The sequence below is a fragment of the Euleptes europaea genome, chromosome 20 (genome assembly GCF_029931775.1).
Source record: "Euleptes europaea isolate rEulEur1 chromosome 20, rEulEur1.hap1, whole genome shotgun sequence".
In the NCBI taxonomy this organism is placed as follows: Eukaryota; Metazoa; Chordata; class Lepidosauria; order Squamata; family Sphaerodactylidae; genus Euleptes; species Euleptes europaea.
Genome location: NC_079331.1, coordinates 12216409 through 12242669, shown reverse-complemented (window position 1 = coordinate 12242669; position 26261 = coordinate 12216409). Strand labels below are relative to the sequence as shown.

The 26261-nt window shown below is 45.9% G+C and overlaps 1 protein-coding gene across 1 annotated transcript in view; it reads right to left on the bottom strand.

Moving 5' to 3' along the window:
• Positions 1 to 26261, bottom strand: part of ADAMTSL3 (ADAMTS like 3) — an 89310-nt gene that overhangs the window by 18770 nt on the left and 44279 nt on the right. The window contains exons 5-8 of the mRNA XM_056865860.1: positions 24674 to 24800; positions 13061 to 13135; positions 6601 to 6758; positions 2552 to 2663 (exon numbers count right to left, since the gene is read on the bottom strand). Of these exons, the coding sequence (XP_056721838.1) occupies positions 2552 to 2663; positions 6601 to 6758; positions 13061 to 13135; positions 24674 to 24800 (472 nt within the window). The remainder of the gene's footprint in view (positions 1 to 2551; positions 2664 to 6600; positions 6759 to 13060; positions 13136 to 24673; positions 24801 to 26261) is intronic.

The following is a 26261-nucleotide window of genomic DNA, read 5'->3' as shown; positions in this document are numbered from 1 at the left end:
ACAGTGCAGTTAATCCTTTCTTTTAAAAAAATGATCTTCTCCAAAAATATCCAAGTCGTTTATAAGGAAGGGAATGAAACCGAACAGGCACACAAAAAAGGAGGCCAACCATCTTAAGACAAAAACATTTTAACTCTACGGCAACAGAACAAGATTTCCCGCACTGCCCGTTCAAGATGTACTTATCAATATTGGCTTTACAAAGCATATAAATCCAATCCTCTGAGTCCTTGAGCTGGACTTGATGAAGAAGAGCCAGTCTACCCACCTGCCCCCTCTAACTGATTTTATTTTTTATCTGGTACTCTATGGACTTTTCGCTATGGTCTCGAGCCATCACTGGGCCAGGGGAGGGGCCGTGGCTCAGTGGTAGAGCATCTGCTTGGCATGCAGAAGGTCCCAGGTTCAATCCCCGGCATCTCCAGTTAAAGGGACTAGGCAAGGAGGTGATGTGAAAGACCCCTGCCTGAGACCCTGGAGAGCCGCTGCTGGTCTGATTAGACAGTACTGACTTTGATGGACTGAGGGTCTGATTCAGTATAAGGCAGCTTTGTGTGTTCAAGTATTCATGCCCCTCCTGTCCAGCAGAAACATAAATTTGGCAGAAATAATTATTTCCCAAAGAGGAGAGTGAATGGGCACGACCTTAGCTTACCCCAATCTCCCACTTTCAGACAGATCATGATGGGTTAGCCATGTTAGTCTGTAGAAGCACAAAAGAGAGAGAGTCCAGTAGCACCTTAAAGACTAACAAAATTTCTGGCTGGGTATGAACTTTCATTTACCTGAAGAAGTGAGCTGAGGCTCACGAAAGCTCCTAAAAAGCTCATTAAAGTTAGTTTTTAATCAATAATAATTCTATGACCTTAAGCAGATCATGAGAGGGGGGGCATCTTGGCCATCTTCTGGGCATGGAGTAGGGGTCACTCGGTATGTGGGAGGGAAGGTAGTTGTGAATTTCCTGCATTGTGCCGGGTTGAACTAGATGATCCTGGTGGTCCCTTCCAACTCTATGATTCTATGAAGGTGCTACTGGACTCTTGGCTCATTTCTACTCCCACTTTCAGGTAAGAGATCCAGCAGCGCCAAATCTGCCCTGTCCTGCCTTTTCCTTTCTCTTTATTTTTAAATTTTCTGCAAATTTCCCCAATTAAGAGGTCTGCTGAACTCAGAAGCCCTCATGCCTATGCGGGCCTTTTCTGTGCGCTGCCAAGTCACAGCTAACTTATGGTGACCCTGCAGGGTTTTCAAGGCAAGAGACATCCTTTTGTTCTTTTCCCCAAATTGGCAAGACTTGGTTAGGTAGCGAGGAGAAGGAAAAGACCGTCCTCCAGAGGGAAGGGGTGGAATTTTGCACTGCAGGAATGGGGCTGCTTTTTGTTGTTGTTGTCCAGTCGCCCCTGTGGGGTTTTCAAGGCAAGAGATGTTCCGTGGTGGTTCCCCATTGCCTGCCTCTGCTTAGCAACCCTGGTCTTGCTTGGTGGACTCTCATCCAAGTACTAGCCAGGGCCGACCCTGCTTAGCTTCTGAGATCTGATGAGATCGGGCCAGCCTGGGCCATCCAGGTCAGAGGGGAGAAAAGCATCCAATTCTCAATTCCATTTGGTGGCAAATTGGAAGAGCTTCAGACATGTCTGAACTTACTAATGAAGAAGAAGAGTTGGTTTTTATATGCTGACTTTCTCTACCACTTAAAGGAGACTCAAACCAGCTCACAATCACCTTCCCTTCCCCTTCCCACAACAGACACCCTGTGAGATAGGTGGGGCTGAGAGAGCTCTAACAGAGCTGTAACTTGCCCAAGGTCACCCAGCTGGCTTCATGTGCAGGAGTGGGGAAACAAATCCAGTTCGCCAGATTAGCGTCTGCACCTCATGTGGAAGAGTGGGGGAATCAAACCCGGTTCTCCAGATCAGACTCCACCGATACGAAACACCGCTCTTAACCACTACACCACGCTGGCTCTAATGCATCTTTAGGCCTCCAGGGCAGAAACAGCCAAGCACATTATGCTTTCCTTAAGATCCTGGGTATGCATATTTTGAGCGTCTGCTCTTCCTTGGAGACTTTGGTTTGCAAGGATACCATATTCTACCACTTGCACCGCTAGCAATAATTATGTGAAAGGGCGAAGATGTCTCCTCGAATTGACCATCAGAAGACAGCCAAAGAGAAAGATTAAACAAAACACTCCTAGCAATGGAAGTATAAATACTATTTTGTTTTTTTTTAAAGCCATAGGAAATGTCATCACTGTTGAAATGTCACCATTGTCAGCTGTGCTATTTGAAATCTGATTCGGGTTTTTTCTTTTATAGAGCAGAAAAACAAAACAAAATCCCAAACATATCCATAACTACTTAACTAGCTGCAAGTTTTGACCTTCTGCACTTTTTAAAAAATGCGAGCAGGGAAGAGTCCCAAAGTTACTACACAGCATGAATTTATAGCAATTTTTTTTTTTTTAAACCCACAGTTAGAAAGCTGTAAATCCGCCACTGGCAATCCACAGCTGCACACGCTCCCCCCCTCCCCCGCATCCATAACTCACCTCCTCCGCATGTCACAGTGCACGGGAAAAAGTCCGTCTGCCTCCACTGGTGACTGATGGGTTGATAGAAGAAGAACTGAACCACGCTGTCTTTTGGGGCAGTGTACCTGGCCTAAAGAGAGTCCCATTAACAACAGATTTGCACACCCTGAGTCAGTGTTCTGTGGCCCAGCGTGGCATAACTCATGCGCAAAACACAGCGTAGACAACTGCGTGATAAAGGTGGGGGGGCGTATAATGTTACGGAGGGAGAAAATTTGGAATGCCACAATTCAAAAAAACAAGGGTTGTCTTTTGAGGAGTTCTCAGATCCTTGCAGAGTGTACTTTTAACATTTACATCAACATCAATTTTGCCACATTATCACTGGCAGCTCTTCTTTGCGTTCAACAGCTGGACCGCTAACAGATATCAATGAGTTCTTTTTTTAGCAGGCTGCTGGTGTTCATTGGCCATTTCAATCGCACTACTTTGATGTGTGTTGGTTTTCATTGCATTCTAGTGTTTCATGGAAGCTGCCGTGGGGATTGAAGAAGCAGCTCTGATCTGGGGGGGGGGGGTGGATCGACAAGGCTTGCTTCTAACCTTTTCCCCAATGAGATTTAAACAGCTACTCTAACATACACTACACTTCCTGGCAAGGAAGACCCCCCAATAACTAGGATGCTATTTGCAGCTCAGGACAGGAATGGTGTGTGTGTGTGTGTGTCAGGTTGCTTTAACTTCAGAGGGGTAGCTAGTGCAGCAAAATAAAACAGATGTCTGGGGGAGGAGGAGGAGGAAGAAGAAGAAGAAGAAGAAGAAGGAAAAGCAGGAGGAGGAGGAGAAGGAGAAGAAGTGGTTTTTATATGCCAACTTTCTCTACCACTTAAGGGAGACTCAAACCAGCTTACAATCACCTTCCCTTCCTCTCCCCACAACAGACACCCTGTGAGGTGAGTGGGGCTGAAAGAGTTGTGACTAGCCCAAAGTCACCCAGGTGGCTTCATGTGTAGGAGTGGGGAAACAAATCCAGTTCACCGGATTAGTCTCTGCCTCTCACGTGGAGGAGTGGGGGATCAAACCCGGTTCTCCAGACCAGACTCCACCGCTCCAAACCACTGTTCTTAACCACTACACCACGCTGACTAACAATAATGCTGAAATATATATATATATATATATACACACACATACATACATACACATTTGAAATGTAGTTTAGTATCTTGGGGATAACAGGTGGCCTATAAATGTGACATGAGTTCAAAGTTTAAAATACCGCCACAAGTTTCAGCCATTCCTCTTAGCTACAAAGCTTTCTTCCTGGAATTAGAAGGATAAGGTCAAAGGGAGCTGTCCCAATGGATCATGTGTGTATCAACAGTAATAACTGAATGACCTTTTGGAAACCCCACAAGGGGATTGAAGCAGGAGGTCCTTGTTTCTTCCAAACTGCTAAAAACTGAATTGGTTCGTCTGCTCAGCAGTTATGCCTCCAACATGACAAGAAGGAAGGCCCTGGTCTACCTGAATGAAACATCTTTGCTCAGAGCACACCTAAGGTTCCTTGATCCCTTAGTCGTAGGTACGGGGTCGGGAGCAGGCCTGCTGGGCAACATGTCAAATATGGTCAACTGACTGCACGTCACTTCAAATATTCTGCTAAATATTCCTTCAAATATTCCATTAAGCCGAAAACACTCTGCTTAGGGACGCACTGTTGGTTTTGAAATTACTGTAAGCACCAAACTGGTTGGTGATAAGTGGGCTTTCCCAATTATAACTGCTAATTCTATCTGGCAGTCTCTTATTGCCCACGACTGAAATCATATTGGGGCTGAGATCCCACTTTTTGGGTTTCCCTTCTCTTACAGAGTCGATTTTTGGCTTGCGTAGCTTTGTTGCTTATTTCATGTTAGATAAGCCAAGATAACTCTGAAGGTTAACCATTTAGTAATGATGTGTGTGCTGTATTTTAATAAGATCCGGAGGGTTAGAGAAACATACCCTTAAAGCTTTTAGTTTGTTACTAAAATGTAACTTTTATTAATGATTATCATCTGGTTTTGTGGTGTTTATTAAAAAAATTATTTCTTGTAATGGCCATTGGCCATATGCAATAAAAACTGAACTGATTACAACATCCCACTTTTGTTACTCAGGTATGGTTAATGCTTTCAGGCCACATGAACATTACCTGACCAATCAACTGACCAAATCTTTTCAGACTGGCCAGTTGGCCAACCCAAGAGCAGGACCTGAAATGTGTGGGTGTTAAAGTGCCGTCAAGTAGCTTCCAACTCATGGTGGCCCTATGAATCAATGTCCTCCAAAACGTTGTGTTGTTAACAGCCTTGCTTAGGTCTTGCAAACTAAGGGCCACGGTTTCCTTGACTGAGTCAATCCACCTCATGTTGGGTCTTCCTCTTTTCCTGCTGCCTTCAACTTTGCCTAGCATTATTGTCTTTTCCAGGGAAATGAAATGGGGGCTTTTATTCTCCCAGCACCTCCCCTTTGTGCAAATTTTCAAACTCTCCCCCTTGGTTAAGGTTGGTGCCAGCAATAAGCCTTGGCCATGATAGAGGGAAGTAGCAAAAGGGAGCAGGGAATTTGTAGAGAAAGAAGGGAGCATGACGTGCCATGGATGGCTCCCGGTTTCTTAACCACAGTCAAGGGCTCAGGAGCACAACTTTGTCTCCTTCTAATGTATCTAGAAGCCTTGCTCCATATTCTCAAATGAACTCTACTCTCTTTCTGGTTCCAACAAAGGTTGGCCATAGAGCCACAAGGGTCAAAGAGAAAGGTCAGCCAGGTGAAGTCTGAAGTCATGATCGCTAGCTAAAATCTTGCCTACCTTGACAGACTTCCCAGAGAATAGCTGAATGGCCACCTTGAATGATTCAGGCTATGATGCTAAGCAGGCCTGTGTCGGTCAAGATAGGAGATGGTCTGAATACTCTAGACAACGTGGTTACCCTGGTAGTGCCATAATGAATGGACCTAGCACATCAGAACGACGCCTAAACAAAGCAAGAGGCAAGTCTTTGGCCCACACAATTTAATTGTATACAACGACATGCTTCACGCACAATGACAAACCATGGTTGTCATTTCGGAAATTTGTTATTTTATTTATTTTATTCAGTTTATACCCTTCTTTATTTCCCAGCCAGGGCCTAGGGCCCACATGCTCTAATTTAATACTGGATTGGAATCCTGATTTGGAGGTAAGACAACAAAAAATCAGTTTGTGGCTCAGAGGCAATGAATGATGGATTGTACAATTCAATTTGGCTTCCCTCAAAAGCAGAAGCATTTCATTATTGATCTGCATTCAAAGGAAGGGGGAGCATGCGAGTACAAGAATCCCCCATGTTCATTCTTGAATCAAAAAAGGTTTGATGTTGCATCCAAAGCGCACCATAAGGGAAGGGAAGGAAGAATCTGATGGGGTGGTATACTCAATTTCTATCAATGGTTCCTGAGCCTGGCAATTCCATCGTTCAAACCCTGTGTCTTCCCAACTCTACCACGTAAAGCCTCTAAAATGTATGAGTCATGGAGGCATGGAAGAAACTCCTGCAGATCTGATTCAGAACTGCATATCATTAAAATAGAAGAGGATCTTCTGTCAGGCACAGAAGAGGTTGACTTAGGAAACACTCGTTCCTGGCTGGTTTGGAGAAGGGAATTCCTGACTGATCCAGCTGAGACATTCACATCATAGCCTCAAATCTTCCTGGCCTGGGAAGTCAAGTAATCCTAGAGGGCCAATCCAGTTCAATACAAAGTTCCCAGGTCAGCTGCCTTCCCCAAGCCTGAGCAATTGTTCATTGAGGGAGCCGCCATGTTCTCCTTTCGCCCCACCAAATTGCATGTTTGGCCTTTTGGCTAGATATCTCACTATGGCCTACTTGCCAAGGTATTGGCTCATTTTTGAGCTTAAAAAGTCTGATAGCGATCTAGCTACATCCTAACTCAGAGGAGCGTTTCTTTCCTTTCCCTTTCCAGCTATTTCGAGTGTGTTGGCAGACAGAACTCAGACTGCACACAAACGCACATCTTACCTTGATAATGAAATCAGCTCCAAGGGGACCTGGGATTTTTACAGTTTCTCGGTCCGAACTCTTCTGAAATTCGACAGTTGTGTTTTCAACGACAAACGTTCCGGGGGCCTCAAAGCTGTGCTCTCTGCTGTCTCCTTGCAAGGTCTTTGATTCGATCACTGACAAGGAAAAACAATGCAGTTTGCTGGGTTAAGGCGAACACTCGCAACACACACACACAAAAATTGGCATGTTGGAAGTGTTCAGAGACAGACGGGACCTATTTTCATCAATGGCGGACTTGCAGGAAAGCACAGAGATTTTGGAAAGAAATACAGGAAGAATTGCAAGCAATACTTCAAGCGAACTTTGACTTACAAGCTAAATGTTTTCTGCTAGGAATGATTCCGCTGCAAATAAAACCCACAGATAAAGAACTTTTTCAATATGGGATGACGGCAGCAAGAATATTATACGCAAAATACTGGAAAGACAAGAAAACGCCAAAGCTAAAAGAGTGGATTACAAAAAATGTATGAATATGCAGACATGTCAAGACTCTCTAACCTGTTGAAGAAGAAATCGTCAGAGGAACACAAACAGAGATGGCAACCATTTTATGATAGATATGCTGTAAACTCAGAGTAGAAAGAGAGGCGGAACAGTGTTATAGTACTGTATAAGAATTAGATGTAGTTAAATCATGTTGAGAGATGTCAAATGTTGAGACATGTAAGACTAAGGTTAAAAGCCTGAGGGCCTGCCCTGGACACTGACCCAACAAGATTTGTAATGTTTTTACTTTCCCCATTTTCCCTTCTTTTTTGTATTCCCTAAAACTGAATAAAATATATTTTAAAAAAAGTGGCACGCACAAAACACAGGTTGTAAGAAGTGGCGAAGACACAGCCATTAAAAAAGGCACGCAAGCAGAACTTCATTACACGCAATATTTTTTCAGCGGTAATAGCCGCTGTCCCGTGAACGAGGAGTTGGCCACGAACGCTGTTTAATCGAGCCCTTTAGAAAAAGAGACTTAAACTGCCATGTCACGTTTCTTTGATCAAAGCCAAAATCCGTATTTTTCCTATGATGGAAACAAAAGCAGATTGAGCCGCTGGTTTGTGGCCAAGAGATAAGGAGAAAACGGATGGGCTTGCGTAGCCTGACACAGAAGAAACGAGGCATTTGGGGAGGTGGAATCTCTCTCCCTGACCCTTGGAATAATGAGCTCAGCTGCGCCCGGGGACCCCACCTGCCTCTTCCCTGGCCAAACACAATATCAGCACGGCACGGACAAGGGTTCTCGCCAGCTGAGGTGGAGAAGAGTTGCTTGGACTGCAGAAAGTATCAAATCTCTAGAAGGGAGATGGAGTCAGGTGGTTTTCAGCCTTTATTTCTCATGAATGCATGAAGCCGCCTTACACTGAATCAGACCCTTGGTCCGTCAAAGGGTCTCAGACCGGCAGCGGCTCTCCAGGGTCTCAGGCGGAGGTCTTTCACTGTTGGCAGAGTATGCTAAGTACACAGTGAAGCGTCAGTCTCACTGATTAAAGATAAAGTTGCCTTTATTGAGGGAACTACATTTTAGGATAGGAAACCTGAGAGACAAGAGCCTCTAGCTGTCTATCTAGCTAAGGAGGGAGAGAGAGGGTAGAATGACTTCCGAGAAGAAGGAGGAAATTCTCCCCTACGAAAATCAGCCTAAGGACAGACAAGAGGTGTGAAAAAAGGGTGGAAAGGTCTCTAACCTTACAGCCCTAACTAGCTGACCACTTGCCTGCCCCTTGCTGGGTCTTCTTCTCATTTCCTCTGCACGCTAGACGTTTCAGCTCTTCCAGCATTCACATCATCTACCTGCCCAGTCCCTTTAACTGGAGATGCCGGGGATTGAACTTGGGACCTTCTGCATGTCAAGCAGATGCTGTACTGGTGAGCCACAGCCCCTCTCCATGGCTCTCCAGGGTGAGGTCTTTCACATCACCTCCTTGCCTAGTCCCTTTAACTGGAGATGCCGGGGATTGAACTTGGGACCTTCTGCATGCCAAGCAGATGCTGTACTGCTGAGCCATGGCCTCTCCCCATTCTCATTACTGGTGCCGGTGGGTAAACACACCCCATCGGGGCAGGGTTGCCAACTCTGGGTTAGGAAATTCCTGGAGATTTGGGGGCAAAGTCTGGGGAGGGTGGAGCTTGGGGAGTGAAGGGAAGGGACCTCAGTGGGGTATAATGCCGTGGAATCCGCCTTCCAAAGCAGCCATTTTCTCCAGGGGAACTGACCTCTGTAGTTGGGAGATGCTGTAATTCTGGGAGATCTCCAGGCCCTGTAAGGAAGTTGGTAACCCTAGGTGGAGGGCATAAGACCTTAGAATAAAATAATGTGATATGAGTCTTCTTTTAAATTATAGTAAAGAAGAACGTGGAAGCAATTGTCATGATGATGATGATGATGAAGAAGAGCTAGTTTTTATATGCCGACTTTCTCTACCACTTAAGGGAAAATCAAACTGGCTTACAATCACCTTCCCTTCCCCACAACAGACACTCTGGGAGGTAGATGAGGCTGAGAGCTCGAAGAGAGCTGTGACTAGCCCAAGGTCACCCAGCTGGCCTCATGTGCAGGAGTGGGAAAGCCATCCCAGTTCACCAGATTAGCGTCCGCCGCTCATGTGGAGGAGTGGGGAAATCAAACCTGGTTCTCCAGATTAGAGTCCACCGCTCCAAACCACCGCTCTTAACCACTACACCATAGGGGCAACGTCCACATCCTCTGGCTCAAAAAATATTTCTTATCGCCAGTGAAAGGTTTTTTAAATCCCTAACGTTGTTCGTCTCCCACAACACCTTACAACCCTCTCAACTAATGGCCTGCAGCCACCTTGAAAATTCTCCGGAGCAGGAACATTCCCCGGCTCTTAAAAGAGAGATAATGTAAGAGAAAGAAGGATTTCTCCCTCCCGCTCTAGATAAAAGGATGCTGGTCCAAATTTATCCTTGGTCTAATTCCAAAGAAAGCAAGAGGTGGGGGTTGGAAGAGGGACATACTTGGCCCTCTGTGTCTAGACAGAAGTGTACCCAAACCCCATTTAGTTTAAGAGAGAGGAAGCAATTTGTCACATTTGCTTAAAAACAGTGGAACTAATATAAGTAGGCTTTAACGCTCTTCTAATCCATAGGAGATAAACGATTCGGACCTTTTAAGATAACGTTCAGCATTTATATAGCACTTTTTCCTGTGTTTTTTGTGCCTCACGTGCTAGAAGTCGAATACATTTTTATCTCACCCTTGCTCCCAAGGAGTTCAGAGCAGCTCATGTGATCCTACCTTCCCTATTTTACTCTCACAACAACCCTGCAAGCTTGAGTGTCAAGTGAGAATTTAAACCAGGTCTCCCAAATTCTAGTCCAACACCCACCACACTAGCTCTCCAATAATTCTCCACCCAATAATTCTCCATTTGTCTTCAAAACAACCCTGAGAGGTATCCAGTATCCCAAGAGCCAGTGTGGTATAGTAGGGTGTGGGAGACCCAGGTTCAAATCCCCACCCTGCCATGGATGCTTGCTGGGTCATCTTGAACATAAGAACATAAGAAAGGCCCTGCTGGATCAAACCAAGGCCCATCAAGTCCAGTGGTCTGTTCACACAGTGGCCAACCAGGTGCTTCTAGGAAGCCCACAAGCAAGACGACTGCAGCAGCACCATCCTGTTGCGTTCCACAGCACCCAATATAATAGGCATGCTCCTCTGATCCTGGAGAGAATCTTGGACCAGTCACACACTCTCAGCCTAGTCTACCTCCCTCACAGGGTTGTTGTGAGGATAAAATGGAAGAGAGGATAACAATGTAAGCGGTTTTATGTCAACAAGAGAAAGGCCAAAGTAAAGGAATTAACAAATAGAGCTATTTTATTATTATTAATTTCTCCCAGTTGCATGAGAGAACATACTGGGGCTTTTTGTTCACTAAACTAACAGTACTTATTTATTTACAGAACTAATTCCCTGCTTTTCTGCCCTCATCAGGGCCATCCGGGCGGCTGACACATTAAAAACATTCATAATAAAAACATGTCTTAAAAACCATTAAAACTGAGGAAAAAACACATAGCCCAAACAATTAAGACCAAAGCTAAAATTGCATGTATAAAAGCATAAAAACAACAATTATAACATGGGGCAGGAAAGAGGGAATACTGCTGGAATATGAGATGAAACAAAAAAATCTTCACTCGCTGGAGGAAGGAAGTATTAGAAGGGAACAGATGACTCTCCCTGGGGAAAGGGGACTTTTGGTCTCAAGCAGATCTCTGAAGAGAAGGCATATACATGTCTTAAACAAATACATCAGTGTGTTGTCAGAGGACTTGAGGGCAGCTGCTCCAGCCAGAAAACCTACCTGCTGAAATTCCTGAACTTTCCTACCACCCGCATCCCACACTGTACAGATCATTGAAAGAAAAAGTCTCCCTTAAAACACACCTCTATACATCCCCTTTAAATTGCAAAAACACATTGTTTGCCTCTTGATACTAGTAAAGGACAAAAACAGCCCTTGCGTGCATGGCTAAATATTCAACATGCACGCAAACGCAAGCCTTTGTCATTAAAAAAAGTCAAGAATTTAGCATCTCGCAGAGCCTTCCAGCTAGACTCAGTTAAGTTCATGAACTTGGTTATCTAGCATTAGCCACTTGTAAAAATATTAGCTTCTGGTTTTGTTGTTTCTACAGCAGGGGGATTATTTTCAGAGGACTCTAGCTTATTTTGGATTCTAAAGCCCTTAACAAAACAGCTTCTGGAAAGCCTATAATGTATTCTAACACCCCTTCTCCTCCACCCCTTAAAAAAAAAAGTGCTCTCCCCAGACCGCTTCAAATGCCAAATGAAGGGAAAGTGACAACAATGAATTGCCTTATCCAATTGCTCAAGAAAACCGGACTCTTTAAAAAATAAAAAAGGATGTGAAATTGCACAGCTTTGAACACTCAAAAGATCTTGAGGTGTTTATACACAAAAGACACACCCTAACAGCCAAGCAGCAAAAACCGCTCCGAAGAAACAGCAAGGAGCGGCGGCTAATCGGCTTACAGGTGGGCTCTTCTCCAAGGCGGAAGCACAAATCCCTAGGAAGGAAGACCTGCTAGTGAGAGGGTATAGCTATTACTAGGATTGCCAGTTTATAATCTGTTTGTTTTTTTTTAAATACACTGGTGGGCATGGGAGGAGTCTGGAAGAATCTGGTTAGTCGGGGATAGGTGGCTGGAGATCTCCTGCTATTACAACTGATCTCCAGACGATAGACATCAGTTCACCTGGAGAAAAATGGCTGCTTCGGCAATTGGACTATGGCATTGAAGCCCCTCCCCTCTCCAGACCCCGCCCTCCTCAAGCTCTGCTCCCAAAATCTCCAGGTATTTCCCAACCTGGAGCTGGCAACCTGGGGAGGAAGCAAGATGGAACTGGGGCGGCGCATGCTAGACCGAGTTAACTGTATGTTACACTTGGGAAAACCTATTAACACTTTCTGAGCATTTAAACATTTTTTTGTCCATGTTGCTGAAGCTGAGAGATATGCTAAAGGCCACCTGATCAATTCACAACTTACCCTGCAATCTTAAGCACGCTCTTCTAGAAGTAAGTCCCACTGAACAGACCTGAGTAGGATTCTCAGTAGTCCCACTTAGGGCTGCTCTCCATGGTGAGACTCATAGCTTCATACTCTGAGGATCAATTCATAGAATCATAGTGTTGGAAGGTACTACCGGGGTCATCTAGCCCAACTCCCTGCACAATGCAGGATATTCACAACCACCTCCTCCCCACACCCCCAGTGACCCCTACTCCATGCCCAGAAGATGGCCAAGATGCCCTCTCTCTCATGATCTGCCTAAGGTCATAGAATCAGTATTGCTGATTTAGATGCTGGAGCCGAGCAACAGGGGGAAAGCTATCATCTTCAAAAAGCACCTGGCAATGATAGATGAGACACATGCCCCCTAGTCTAAGTAACATACATTCTTAGTGTGACTATTAAAACAATCCCTCTTAAAATAAGGAATACATAAACCATGTTTGAGACTGAAATTAAACATTATGGGAGACACACGGCTGCCACTGAAAACATAAGACCTGCGTCTCCGCTGGTCTGTTCAGGGCAGCAGGTAAGAAATACATCATGTGTGACAGCATCATCCTGCTCCACCATGAGCAAAAACCACTGAAGGAGGGCATGAGTGGGTAAATTTGTGCACCATGATGCCATGGCATATATTTTCTACGACTAGAAGTTACAGAGAAGACGCAGGGCTGCCGGTTTTCAACAGCAGCCATGCACCTCTTGCAAGGTCCGGCTTCTCGCATTAGAAATCAGACATTGATCAAGGACATTTCAACTGTGCCTAAACCGCCCAAAGCAGAAAATTGTTCAAAGGGAATGTCCTAACACTCTCCATCACTAAGGCATACAGGTGTTCATACCTAGGTGTGCAGGTCCCTTCACAGTAATTCTTGCGCTGCGGCTCCCATGTGGTACAGCAATCACAGTTTCCTCCCCTAGGAAAATTAAAAGGAATCGTTATAGCAATTACATCACACTAGGGAACCATCACGCGACCTAACTATACTTAAAAAAAAAAAAAGACCTTCTCAAAGTATGGCTCAGAACACATTTAAGAGCTTCCATTAATTTTTTTTTTAAGCATTCTGAGTTAGACAACTATTAAGCTACATACAGACCTGTAAATCCTTCCGGCCAGTAGAACATGATCTGCTTTTAACAATAAGTAGCATATTAGAGGTTCAGTTTACATTTCATTGCGCCCTAGTTTTATTTCCTAATTGTTGAATGAGCTTAAGAAGAAGAAGAGTTGGTTTTTATATGCCGACTTTCTCTACCACTTAAGGGAGACTCAAACCAGCTTACAATCACCTTCCCTTCCCCTCCCCACAACAGACACCCTGTGAGGTAGGTGGGGCTAAGAGAGCTGTGACTTGCCCAAGGTCACCCAGCTGGCTTCATGTGCAGGAGTGGGGAAACCAACCCAGTTCACCAGATTAACCTCCGCAGCTCATGTGGAGGAGTGGGGAATCAAACCAGATCCGAGTCCACCGCTCCAAACCACCGCTCTTAACAACTACACCACACTGGCTCTCAAAGCCATACCTTCTCAAAGTACGGCTCAGAAAATATTTAAGAGCTTCTATTAATTTTTTTTAAGCATTCTGAGTTAGACAACTATTAAGCTACATGCAGACCTGTAAATCCTTCCGGCCAGTGGAACGTGATTTGCTTTAAACAATAAGTAGCACATTAGAGATTCAGTACACATTTCGTTGCGCCCTCGTTTTATTTCCTAATCGCTGAATGAGCTTAAAAGGTCCCGCCATGCAGAACGTCTCTGGCAAAAGCCCTCCACGGCTGCTGAGCTCGGTTTCACCCACACCTCGTTTCCGTGCAGAGGGTCACGGCTTTAATAAGCAGTAAGAACGGCAGGAAACAAATCAACTGCCTAACATTAAATCCTAAACTGCTAGACTCGCAACTGAGACTGCAATGTATTATAAATGCTCACTGTTCTCATTAAATCGGCTTACAAAGCAAACCAGCCTAGCATGAAGCAACCTAAAACTAGTTGATGTTTTGCCGTCAAGTCACATCTGACTTATGGTGACCCATGGTGGGGTTTTCAAGGCCAGAGATGTTCAGAGGTGCTTTGCCATTGCCTGCCTCTGCGTCACAACCCTGGTATTCCTTGGAGGTCTCCCACCCAAACACTAACCAGGGCCGACCCTGCTTAGCTTCCAAGATCTGATGAGATCAGGCTAGCCTGGGCTATCCAGGTCAGGTAGCGTACAGTTAAAATGTTCTTTGCATACATTCCTTACAACAGCCATGTAAGGTAGGCCAATGCCATTCCTCTCCAGGTTGCAGACGAATGAGGCTGAGAGAAGTGAAGACTTTAAGGCCAACTGGGGAATTTATAGCTGAGATAATGTACAGGGAGGGGCTGTAGCTCAGTGGTAGAGCATCTGCTTGGCATGCAGAAGGTCCCAGATTCAATCCCCGGCATCTCCAGTGAAAAGAAAAAGGTAGTGGGTGATATGAAAGAACTCTGCCTGAGACCCTGGGAGAGCTGCTGCCAGTCTGAGTAGACAATACGGACCATGATGGACCAATGGTCTGATTCATTATAAGGCAGCTTCTTGTGCGTTCATGACATTGGAATGAAACACTTCTCGGCTCAGGCTCTGAGGGACACCGCTACATCAGGTCAAATATTTATTTATTTTTTGCTCTTGTTTATTTACTCAGACCCCATTGTTCCCCCCGATAAGGATCCAAGGCATCTTACAACATTGTTTTCACTCCCTCCATTTTATTCTCACAACCATCGCCCTGTGAGTTAGGTTAGGCCGAGAGAATGACTGGCCCATAATCACCCAGTGGCCAAGTGGGGATTCAAACCTGGGTTTCCCACATGCTAGTCCGATGCTTTAACCATCATACCACCCTGGCTGGACAGACGCCTGCCCTCCCCAAAGAAGAGGCTGAGAAAATTACGACATTTGGCACCTCAGTTCCAGGTAGGGTTGCCATCCTCCAGGTGGCAGCGGATCTCCTGCTATTACAAATGATCTCCAGCCGATAGAGAACAGCTCACCTGGAGAAAAACGGCCGCTTTGGCCATTGGACTCTATGGCATTGAAGTCCCTCCCCTCCCCAAACCCTGCCCTCCTTAGGCTCCGCCCCAAAAATCTCCCGCTGGTGGCGAAGAGGGATCTGGCAACCCTACTTCCGGGGAGGATGGAGGACTGTCTCTTGTCCTGACCTGCCTTAGGCAGAATCAGCAAAGGGGGCAACGACCTTTTGAAGTCTATTTCTTACAGGAGGGAAGAAGGACTTGGGGGGTGGGGAGAGATTCAAGAGCGGCTTGAAGTTAGCTTTATATGGGAAACCCAACGTTTTATCCTTGCTGACCCAAGTTTCCTTTGCCATGCAGGAAGCCGTGAAAAGTCATTCGCGGAGCATCGTTCACTCACTCGAAAACTGGGACGTTCTAAACCTCACCTGCGAAAACACCAACCCTTGCTTTCAAACGGGGTGTGTGTGCGTGTTAAAGTGACTCTCTGAATCGCAGCCTTTGTTATTATCCCATTATAAAATAAAATCAATTAAATGTAATCCAATAAATCTCTTAAATGAGACATTAAGTGCTTATGTGCAATTTTACATCATTCAGGGGGACTTAAGCAAGCTTAAGTTCTTGATCAGGGGCCAAAGTTTCTGGATTCCAGACCCATCACACCTCAGTCCCCAGGCCTTCTGTCCAGAGGCCTGGTCTCTTTTGGTGCTGCTTCCCTTTAAAGTCTGAGGAACCAGAATAACTGGCTCTGAGAGAGCTGTGACTAGCCCAAGGTCTCCCAGCAGGCTTCATGTGTAGGAGTGGGGAAACCAACCCGGTTCACCCGATTAGTGTCCGCCGCTCATGTAGAGGAGTGAGGAATCAAACCCGATCCTCCAGATTAGGATCCATTGCTCCAAACCACCACTCTTAACCACTAAACCACGCTGAAAGCAGCTCAGACTGGCAGCAGCTCTCCGGGTTCTTAGGTGAACAAGAAGAGGAGGAAGAAGAAGAGTTGGTTTCTATATGCTGACTTTCTCTGTCACATAAGGAAGAATCAAACCATCTTTCTGTCACCTTCCCTTCTCCTCCCCACTTCAGACACCCTGTGAGGTATGTGGGGCTGAGAGAGTTCAGAGAGAACTGTGACTAGCCCAATGACACCCAGCTGGCTTCAACCAACCCGGTCCACCAGATGAGCCTCCGCCGCTCATGTGGAGGAGTGGGGAATCAAACCCGGTTCTCCAGATCAGAGTCTCCCGCTCCAAACCACCATTCTTAACCGCTACACCACGCTGGTTCCCAAACCACCGTTCTTAACCACTGCACCGTGCGGGAGGTCATGAGGACGCCATCACGTTTGGCCCTAGGTGTGCGCAGGCCCCTCTGTCAGGCCATAACACATCGCTAAAAATGAGTGGCTTGGTGGGTCACACGTTATGCAGCCAAGGGATGTATTGAGGCAAGCATAGTCTATGCCTCACTATTTGCAACTCCTTCATGAGTTCCTGCCTGCCTCCTGCCATCAGGATAGCTGCCATCTGTCATATAAACACAGACAAGCAGAGGGATTTTCCTGAGGGTGTGGAGTTGCAGTACATTCTGATGCGAACACCGGCTTCACTCACTGATGTTTCAGCCTTCGTCAACGCTGAATTTCCTGGTTGTGGAGGGGTGTGAGGGTCTTTCTTCTGCCTAGTATACAACAGATGCATGAAGATCCTTCCAATTCTTTAAACGTTAACAGCATGCTTCTCAGGCAGAGGGCCCTGGAACAGTTCCATTACCGGCAATACTCTGATGTGCAGAGACTACTATGAGAATACGCAGTTAGACTATACAGCATTAAATATACTGTATTCTAGGGGCGTGGCAAAATGAACATTGCCTCACCAGGCATTATGACCCAGAACCAATCTATACAACTGTCCCGTTTGGAAATGTAATGGTTTCAGAATGCAGGTGAAAGGCTGCACATCTAATTTTTCTCTATGTATAAAAGTTCCCCTGAGCTTGGAAAATCAGCACTTCAGGAGGAAAGGCCCAAGTCCAGCCTTTGCCCTGATGCACTAGCTTTCTCAGCGTGAGGCGGTTTTGGGGCCGTTTCGTTTCTTGGCATGGGGAAGCATCCTAGTTAACCCTTGCAAACTGAAGTGATATCGTCCCTCACCGAGGATTTATGATCCAATTAGTCTGAAGGTGCGTTGATTTTAAACCAGTATCAGTTCCAGTTCAGGAAGGGGATGTGGTCTGATCCACTTTTTAGTCAAGGTTCAGAATGTGACTCTCCACCTACGTCAAACCGAACTAGGGTTACCAGGCCCAGCCTGACAACCAGCGGGAAACTGAAGCAGGGTAGCAGTCAGCGATGCCATGACATAACTTCCAGGGAAACCTGGACGTGATGTCACATCTCTCTGGGAATCGCTAGAAATTTTTTGGCAAACCCACAGAGTTTCCAGCAATACCTAGAGAGGTTTGACGGTACTTCGGCGTTTTCGTGGAAGTGACGTCATGCCATCATTGACAGTGTTTCCAAAAAAATTATTATTCCTCCCACCGTCTGCTGGCGTGCCATCGGGCACATGGCAAACCTAAACTGAACCCAAAACCAAACTGAACATTTATTTGACCTGAACTAGAGCAGAACCTAACCATTATTTGAAAGTCTAACCTCAGGTTTAACCTAGGAGCCAGCGTGGTGTAGTGGTTAAGAGCAGTGGTTTGGAGCGGTGGACTCTGTTCTGGAGAAATGGGTTTGATTCCCCACTCCTCCACATGAGTGGCGGAGGCTAATCTGGAGAACTGGATTGGTTTTCCCACTCCTGCACATGAAGCCAGCTGGGTGACCTTGGGCAAGTTAAAGCTCTGTTAGAGCTCTCTCAGCCCCACCTACCTCACAGGGTGTCTGTTGTGGGGAGGGAAAGGGAAGGTGATTGTAAGCCGGTTTGAGTCTCCCTTAAGTGGTAGAGAAAGTTGGCATATAAAAACCAACTCGTCTTCTTCTTCAATTGGCTCTCGATGGTAATTGCATTATCATCTAACATGGGTCACATGGAGAGAACTTCAGGGAGGAAATGCAGGAAAGGGGGGAAACTAACATTGGTCTTTTATGCATGGCTGTTTCCCTTGCGGTCACTCCTCCAACAACTTTGGATCTTTGTGCTTGATTATGCATGTTGTTTCCAACTGTCAGAAGTCACCTCGCTCTCCCCCTGGGTTTCCCCGCATTTTCAAATTCGAGATAAAACAGGTCTCTGAAAATGTGGGTAAAATGCAGGGAAACGCAGGGGGAGAGCGCGGCGACCTCTGACGGTTGGAAACGGCATGCATAATCAACACAAAGACCCCAAGTCGTCGGAGGGGTGACAGCGAGTGTACACATGAAGCTGCCTTATATTGAATCAGATCCTTGGTCCATCAAAGTCAGTATTGTCTACTCAGACCGGCAGCGGCTCTCCAGGGTCTCAGGCTGGGGTCTTTCAAATCACCTACTTGCCTACTCCCTTTAACTGGGGATGCCGGGGATTGAACCTGGGACCTTCTGCATGCCAAGCAGATGCTCTACCACTGAGCCACAGCCCCTCCCCTCAAATTGTATGGTTGGCCCTCCCTGGGAATTGATATGCAATGCACACCCCTCAACAGAATTGGACAGGGTGTGACTCTTCTGCTTTCCACTGCTTCTTCCTGGTTGCAGTACAGGTGCTGGGGAACAGAGGAAAAGGGTTTTAGTGTCACACTCTGCCTCGTTCTCTCAAGGAACGAAAGAAAGCACACTGCAAAACCAACAATGTAATCTTTGGAGGCTCATTAAACTCCCCAAGAGTTAAAGATAGATGCATTCCAAAGCGGAGGAAGGGGATAAAGTCATTATATTCTAAAAGCCAGGGAGATCTCAGGAAATAAAAGAAAAGGACTTCAGAGGTCATTAGACAGATAACATCCGTCTTAGTCTGGTGCCACATCATTCAACAGGAAGAAATACCAGAGTCCGAAAGTTGTTCCCAGATGATGTGGTATCACCGACCGGTATCTCCAGAGGTACTTTGAAGAAGGGGCTCAGGTGGGAACGGCAGAGGTGGCAGAACCGGCACAGGCACCGAGGCGGAGAACTTTTCCTGCCTGCAACAGGGACGCGTTTTGCGCTCCATCCCGTATGATACTCATTAGGGCTTCGGCGTTCAGCCATAAGCACTTGACTAGTTCAAGGCAAGACTCCAGAAGATCCTCTTGAAACCTTTAAACAACGCCTTGATTTGTGGGACGGCTACTGAAATCATTCCAAATGTGTGTTTTTTTCACAGAACCGAGAGCGGAGAGAGGGAGAGACTCGCCCACTTTCTACGAGGGAGGCAGGCAGGGGGGAGAGGCGGTTCGCCCGCTGATGTAGTCACTTAAGAGCCTTCTAGCTCTCCAGACTCATGACCCACGGTTAACCCCAGTCCGCAACACGGGGCCTATATTTTAATTATTTTTATTTATTCCATTATTTCCTCCTTTGTTACAGCTAACCCTATCTGCCTTCTTGCCTCAAGTTTGCACTATCAGGGCATAATTTAACTGTATGTGACCGACTCAGCAGTGAGTAGAAGACCAGCTGATGAAGACAATCATCCTCCATATAGTTTAGGACACCTTTTTCACATCAACCTAGGGTTGCCAACCTCCGGGTACTAGCTGGAGAGCTCCTGCTGTTACAACTGATCTCCAGCCGATAGACATCAATTCACCTAGAGAAAATGGCTGCTTTGGCCATTGGACTGTATGGCACTGAACTCCCTCCCCTATCCAAACCCGCCCTCCTCAGGCTCCGCCTCAAAAATCTCCAGATATTTCCCAACCGAGAGCTGGCACCCCTACATCAACCACTGAAAAAGCCCTATACTCAGCAAATGGTTCTTGGGTATCTCCCAGGGTGCAAAGTCTGCTCACACTAAGGTTGCCAGGTCACCACTGGGGTGGGGTAGGGTTGCCAGATCCAGGTTTGGAAACTGATTTTTATACTGTTTTATATTGATTTTTATACTGTTGTTGAATTATTTTTTTTACTTCTGGAGCTCCACGAGCAGGTTTTTGAAGAAGCAGCATACAGATTTTGTAAATATTTCCAAAAAATAAAGCAAGCATTCACATTTCCTCTGCATTTTGGCAGGGGCCAGGGTTAGCATAGAAGTTTTGATGGCTGCATTGAGAAACCTCTGTGGTTGGGACGTTTTGCCCTTGCCTCTTTGAGGTGTCTTGCATCCTCTTGATAGCGGTGCCCCCACAGCTTGAGAACCACAACGACCCTAGAACACATTTCCCATGTTGTTCTATCTTTCCCCGCCCCCCAATCTCTTCTTCTTAAAATCAAGGGCGGACTCTTTTCTGATTATGCTTTGCCAGTCGGTAAAAGCAGGATCTCCCACCCCCTTGCAAACCTCGCAGCTGACTTCCAGACAGAGCTGATACTGACGCTGATTTGAGTTCCATGCCTAAAATATTCCATTTTCCCAGGGGCGAGGTAGGCTTTTACAACTTGTTACACTTTCGTTTTGCATCTCATCAGTCAAAACGTTTGATCCTTTTCCCAGAAAGTCAAGGAGGGTTTGGAGCAAGCGACTTGCTTTGCCAGCCATCCGGGCCTTAGGCTGCGTGCTTTCTGCAACATCCAAATAATTTTTATTTCCTCTTGTATTTTCTCTAACTTTGTGATTCCGACAGAACATTCCGACTGCACAAAACAACAAATTTCTGGATTACGGATGGCAACCGATTAAGGAGCAAGAGACCAGTAGCACCTTAAAGACTAACAACATTTCTGGCAGGGTATGAGCGCCCGTGAGCCACAGCTCAGTTCTTCGGGTATCTGCCAGAAATTTTGTTAGCCTTTAAGGTGCTACTGGACTCTTGCTCTTTTCTACTGTTACTGACAGACTAACATGGCCACCCATCGTAACCGATTAAGGAATCAGACTTGACTCTTTTGTATGTTTAGAAAATTTATATTCCTCCTTTCTGTTACTTGGAAAAAATAACCTTATTACCCCCCACTTTTAAACATATCCGCTTGCATTGGCTTTCATCAATATGTAACATTGGTAAATGTCGTGCCCATGATGCTAAAAGACACATTGTTCGTTCCAATAGTTTTGGGGGCGTAGTCTTTGCACAGCTGGAGCACAGCTTCAAAAGGATGCTGAAATCCCTTTAAAGCAGAGAGGGGCCTTGGCTCAGTGGTACAGCATCTGCTTGGCATGCAGAAGGTCCCTGGTTCAATTCCTGGCATCTCCAGTCAAAGGTACAAGGCAAGTAGGTGATGTGAATGTCCCCTGCCTGAGACCCTGGAGAGCCGCTGCCGGTCTAAGTAGACAATACTGACTTTGATGGACCAAGGGTCTGATTCAGTATAAGGCAGCTTCATGGGAACAGGCCAAGGCTCAGTGATAGAGCATTTGCTTGGCATGCAGAAGGTCCCAGGTTCAATCCCCGGCATCACCAGTTAATGGGATCAGGTAGTGAGTGATGTGAAAGACCTCTGCCTGAGACCCTGGAGAGCCGCTGCCAATCTGAGCAGACAATACTGACTTTGATGGACCAAGGGTCTGATTCAGTAGAAGGCAGCTTCATGGGAACAAGCCGTCTCAGTGGTAGAACATCTGCTTGAGCAAAAGTGTGTGTACGCACCATCTCTTGGCAAAGCTTCCTTCAGAGTTGCAAATAATGTGAACACCTCGATTGATGTGGTATCACTAAAAGAAGCCGTGTTTTCCCAATTCCTTCCACTTTAGGGACCGTTCCTCAAACTATTTCCATATGCTATGTGAGCAATCGAGAAAAGGTGTTGCGTTCTTAAGGTATGCACTGCAATGACTCTTTGACAAAAGAGATGAATTTGAAATCTCTTATGCGCACTAACACTTAGGGTGCTTTAAGAGTGCCGAAGGAGCAAAAAGATAGATATAAGGAAGAAACACCTGACAAAAACTCACTGAACTGGAATGATGAGAAAACCGTACGACTCTGGCTGTCATCCAAAGGACATCAAGACCAGCAGGAATCTGCAAAGCGGCATTTTGCACAGAGATCCAGAGGGGTCTATGCCCTTACTGACCATTTCTCAAAACCCTGTTTGAAGCTTTCAATGGACGGGCAACAATTCAACATCTCAATAAACCCCTCTTAGAAACTTAGAAACAAACAAGACCTCAAAGTCCCTTCGTGGACAGTTTCTTTCTCAAGCAATCTCCAGCTGTTTATACATCACAACGTCAAGTCCCAATTCTCTTTAAGGACTGTTTTTAACAAGGCTCCCCACCAGCTCACCACAGACCTGTATGCAGGCACACAGAGGGCGTTTATGCATGGGAGTTTTACCTGAGGTTTGTTGCTCGGGGAGGGGCTGTGGCTCATTGGCAGAGACTCTGCTTGACATGCAGAAGGTCCCAGGTTCAATCCCCGGCATCTCCAGTTAAAGGGACTAGGCAAGTACTTGATGTGAAAGCCCTCTGCCTGAGACCCTGGAGAGCCGCTGCTGGTCTGAGTAGACAGCACTGACTTTGATGGACCAAGGGTCTGATTCAGTATAAGGCAGCTTCATGAGTACATGTGACCCACACTTTCCTGTTGTGGATCTATGCACAAGCAGTCTCCAAGCTCAAATCAGGAAGTATTTGAATCCCCGTCCCTTGAAATGCTGCTTTCTAATTGGCTGTAGTGAGAGAAAAGTCCCCCCCCAAACCTATCTGCCACATAAAAAAGCATTTTAAGAGCATTTGAAGAACAAAAACAAAAAAAGAGCTATTTGAAAGAAACCGGGGGGGGGGGGTGAGGGAGAAACCCAAGCCTCGTTTTTAAAAGCCCTTCTTTTGCTCAGAATTGAATCCCCATCCCTTAACACACTGCTTTGTAACTGGCTGTCTATTTGCTGTGGGAGAAACCAAGCTTCTGTGTCCTGCACTTTGCCTTATGCATGGAGATTTCAAGCAGGCTGAGCTCAGGGGAGAGGGAAGAAGCGGGTTAACAGAGGGACGGGAAGTCCCAGGATTTGTGAGGGCTGGTGGCGAGGTCATCTCTAATGGAGGGAAAACTCATGCAATTAGAAAGAAGTCCGAGGAGGTAAGGTAGGTATAGGATTTGGATTTTTAAGATACTTTTTTTGCACGTCTGGAGTAGATGATTATTGGATTCTACTGAACCTGGTACTCTATCATCCTTTGACTTTGAATTATACACCACACTTTCAGTAGAGGTATCCATAAGATATTTCAAAATGCAGCTGTAAAATTATAAAAGCATTTGGCCCTTGCATACAAACACAGATGCTCGCATGTGGTCTAGGAATTAAGATGCCTATCTTGATGGCTATTCCTGATATGTGAAATTGACTTTCTACCTCAAAACGCATGCCTTAAATTCTTGCAGTGCTGTCCCTTAAATAGGTAGTATTTCTTTCCCTAGATTTAACAGCCACTGGGCTATCCATCAACCACTTCACACTATAAAAGGGGGAAATGAAATTTAATTTTTCCTTGACACTATAAAGAGTAAAGTTGCCACATCTCACACGTAATTGACCGATCTATTTGACAGCAGATAATGCAGTATCCACTTCTCAGAAAATGTCTTGAGTTGTTTTATCCAAGGAGTGATATATTTATTTCGTGCAATATTATTTTGTGGACATGCTAAAACAATGTGGGTTAGGGAGTCTATTTGATCCGTACAAAAAGGGCATTTTCGTTCTTCTGCAATAATTTTGTTGTATCGCCCTGGTGTCTCGGCTGAGTCTAGGGCATTACATCTCGCCAATAGGAAAGCTCGTCTGAACTTACAAATGTCTAAGAGAGTAATCTAGAACATTTCTAAGAGAGTAATCTAGAAGGAGCCCCATGGCGCAGAGTGGTAAGCTGCAGTACTGCAGTCCAAGCTCTGATGTCCTGAGTTCGATCCCAACTCAGCCTTCCATCCTTCCTTCCGAGGTCGGTAAAATGAGTCCCCAGCTTGCTTGGGGTAAAGGGAAGATGACTGGGGAAGGCAATGGCAAACCATCCCATCAACATAGGGCGAAAACGCATGGTCGCTTTAGCCAACTTGGGCGAAAACGCTTAGCCTCCCTTATTCCCTGTTTCAGCTAGGATTCAGCCAGGATTGAACGCACGTTCAGCGAAAATGCATGCGTTCAATCCTGGCTGAATCCTGGCTTAAACAGGGAATATAGAAGGCTAAAGAGACCATGCGTTTTCACCCATAGCCTGCCTAGTAAACATCGGGATGTGACATCACCCCATGGGTCAAGAATGACCCAGTGCTTGCACAGGGGACCTTTACCTTTTTCATCTAGAACAAGCGTTATAAATAGCGGCTCTGGATAATAAACAAACAAGCCATGCGATGAAACAGCCATCTTTGTAGCACGGCCCCCTCGTTTTGCATGCAAGCAGAAAGTCAAACCAAACGACGACGTTTAAAGTTGCAGACTTACTTTTTTCCGATGACAGATGCACCTTCACTTGTCCCCTCACGAGCCTGCACGTCGAACCGTCTCCAGCACAGACGCCACAACTATCCTCCTTGGCCTGACTCCCGAGCTGCCGATCACAGCCGACGGCCTGCCAATATCAACACTACGGTAAGAAGGAGGGAAGCTGCCACAGGCGTGCTCAGATTTCTAGAATTTTTTAAAAAAATTTATTATGTTATCCTTTGGATGTTATGAGCTGGCCTCATTCTCCCAACAGCGCATCATGCTTCTCAAATTTAATCCCCCCCAAAAGGGGTCTAGTCTGTGATGGTCAAACTGCCTCTTCAAGAAGAGGGGCTGTGTGGCTCCTCTTGGCATGCAGAAGGTCCCAGGTTCAATCCCCGACATCTCCTGTTAAATGGACTAGGCAAGTAGGCAATGTTTTCAAGGCAAGAGAGACATTCAGAAGTCGTTTACCATTGCCTTCCTTTGTGTAGCAACCCTGGACTGCCTAACCAGAACAAACCCTGTAATTATACTATTGTACGACTGTGTACTATTGTGATTGTATTTTTTTATTGTTATGCTGGTCAATGCTTCTCTTCCATTTACCTCCTAATTTATCCCTCTGGTCTCTTTGCACACCCTGAGCACAGCAACCAGCAGGTTCAGCCGTGTGTGTGTGTGTGTGTGTGTGTAAAGTGCCGTCAAGTCACCCAGAGCCAGCGTGGTGTAGTGGATAAGAGCGGTGGTTTGGAGCGGTGGAGTCTGATCTGGAGAACCGGGTTTGATTCCCCTCTCCTCCACATGAGCGGTGGAGGCTAATCTGGTGAACTGGATTGGTTTCCCCACTCCTGCACACGAAGCCAGCTGGGTGACCTTGGGCTAGTCACAGCTCTCTCAGCCTCACCTACCTCACAGGGTGTCTGTTGTGGGGAGGGGAAGGGAAGGTGACTGTAAACCGGTTTGATGTTCCCTTAAGTGGCAGAGAAAGTCGGCATATAAAAACCAACTCTTCTTCTCAAGGCAAGAGATTAACAAAGGTGGTTTGCCACTGCCTTCCTCTACATAGCAACCCGGTATTCCTTGGAGGTTGGCATCCAAGTATTAACCAGGGCCAACCCTGCTTAGCTTGTGAGATCTGACGAGATCAGACTAGCCTGGACCATCCATGTCAGGGCATCAGCCTATTAATACAGGCAAAATACATGAAGGTTATCTTCTATTTTCCCAATTGTTGTTGCAAGATCAAGCTAGCTTTTGCATTACACAGAATTCTGCTGGGCAAAGAGCTCTGTGTGACACAAAAGCTAGCCCATCTTTAAATGCTGTGTTTTAACTGCACCATAACCAATTTACTCTTTCAGCAATTGCTTCCGTTCTCCTGGGCTTCGCCAGCCAGCTCTGATGAATACTACCCTGAAAACCAGTGGCTCAAATGACTGCATGCTCGCGCTCTTGGTGAATGATCCTACATGCTGAAAAATGCTCCTTTCCCACTACCACTTTCTACATGACAAGTCAGCGACAGCAGTGGCTGGATTATGTTTATTCCCAAGATTCTTTGGAGGGCGCGATTCTATAAAAGGTTTCTTCTACGAGCCTTCTC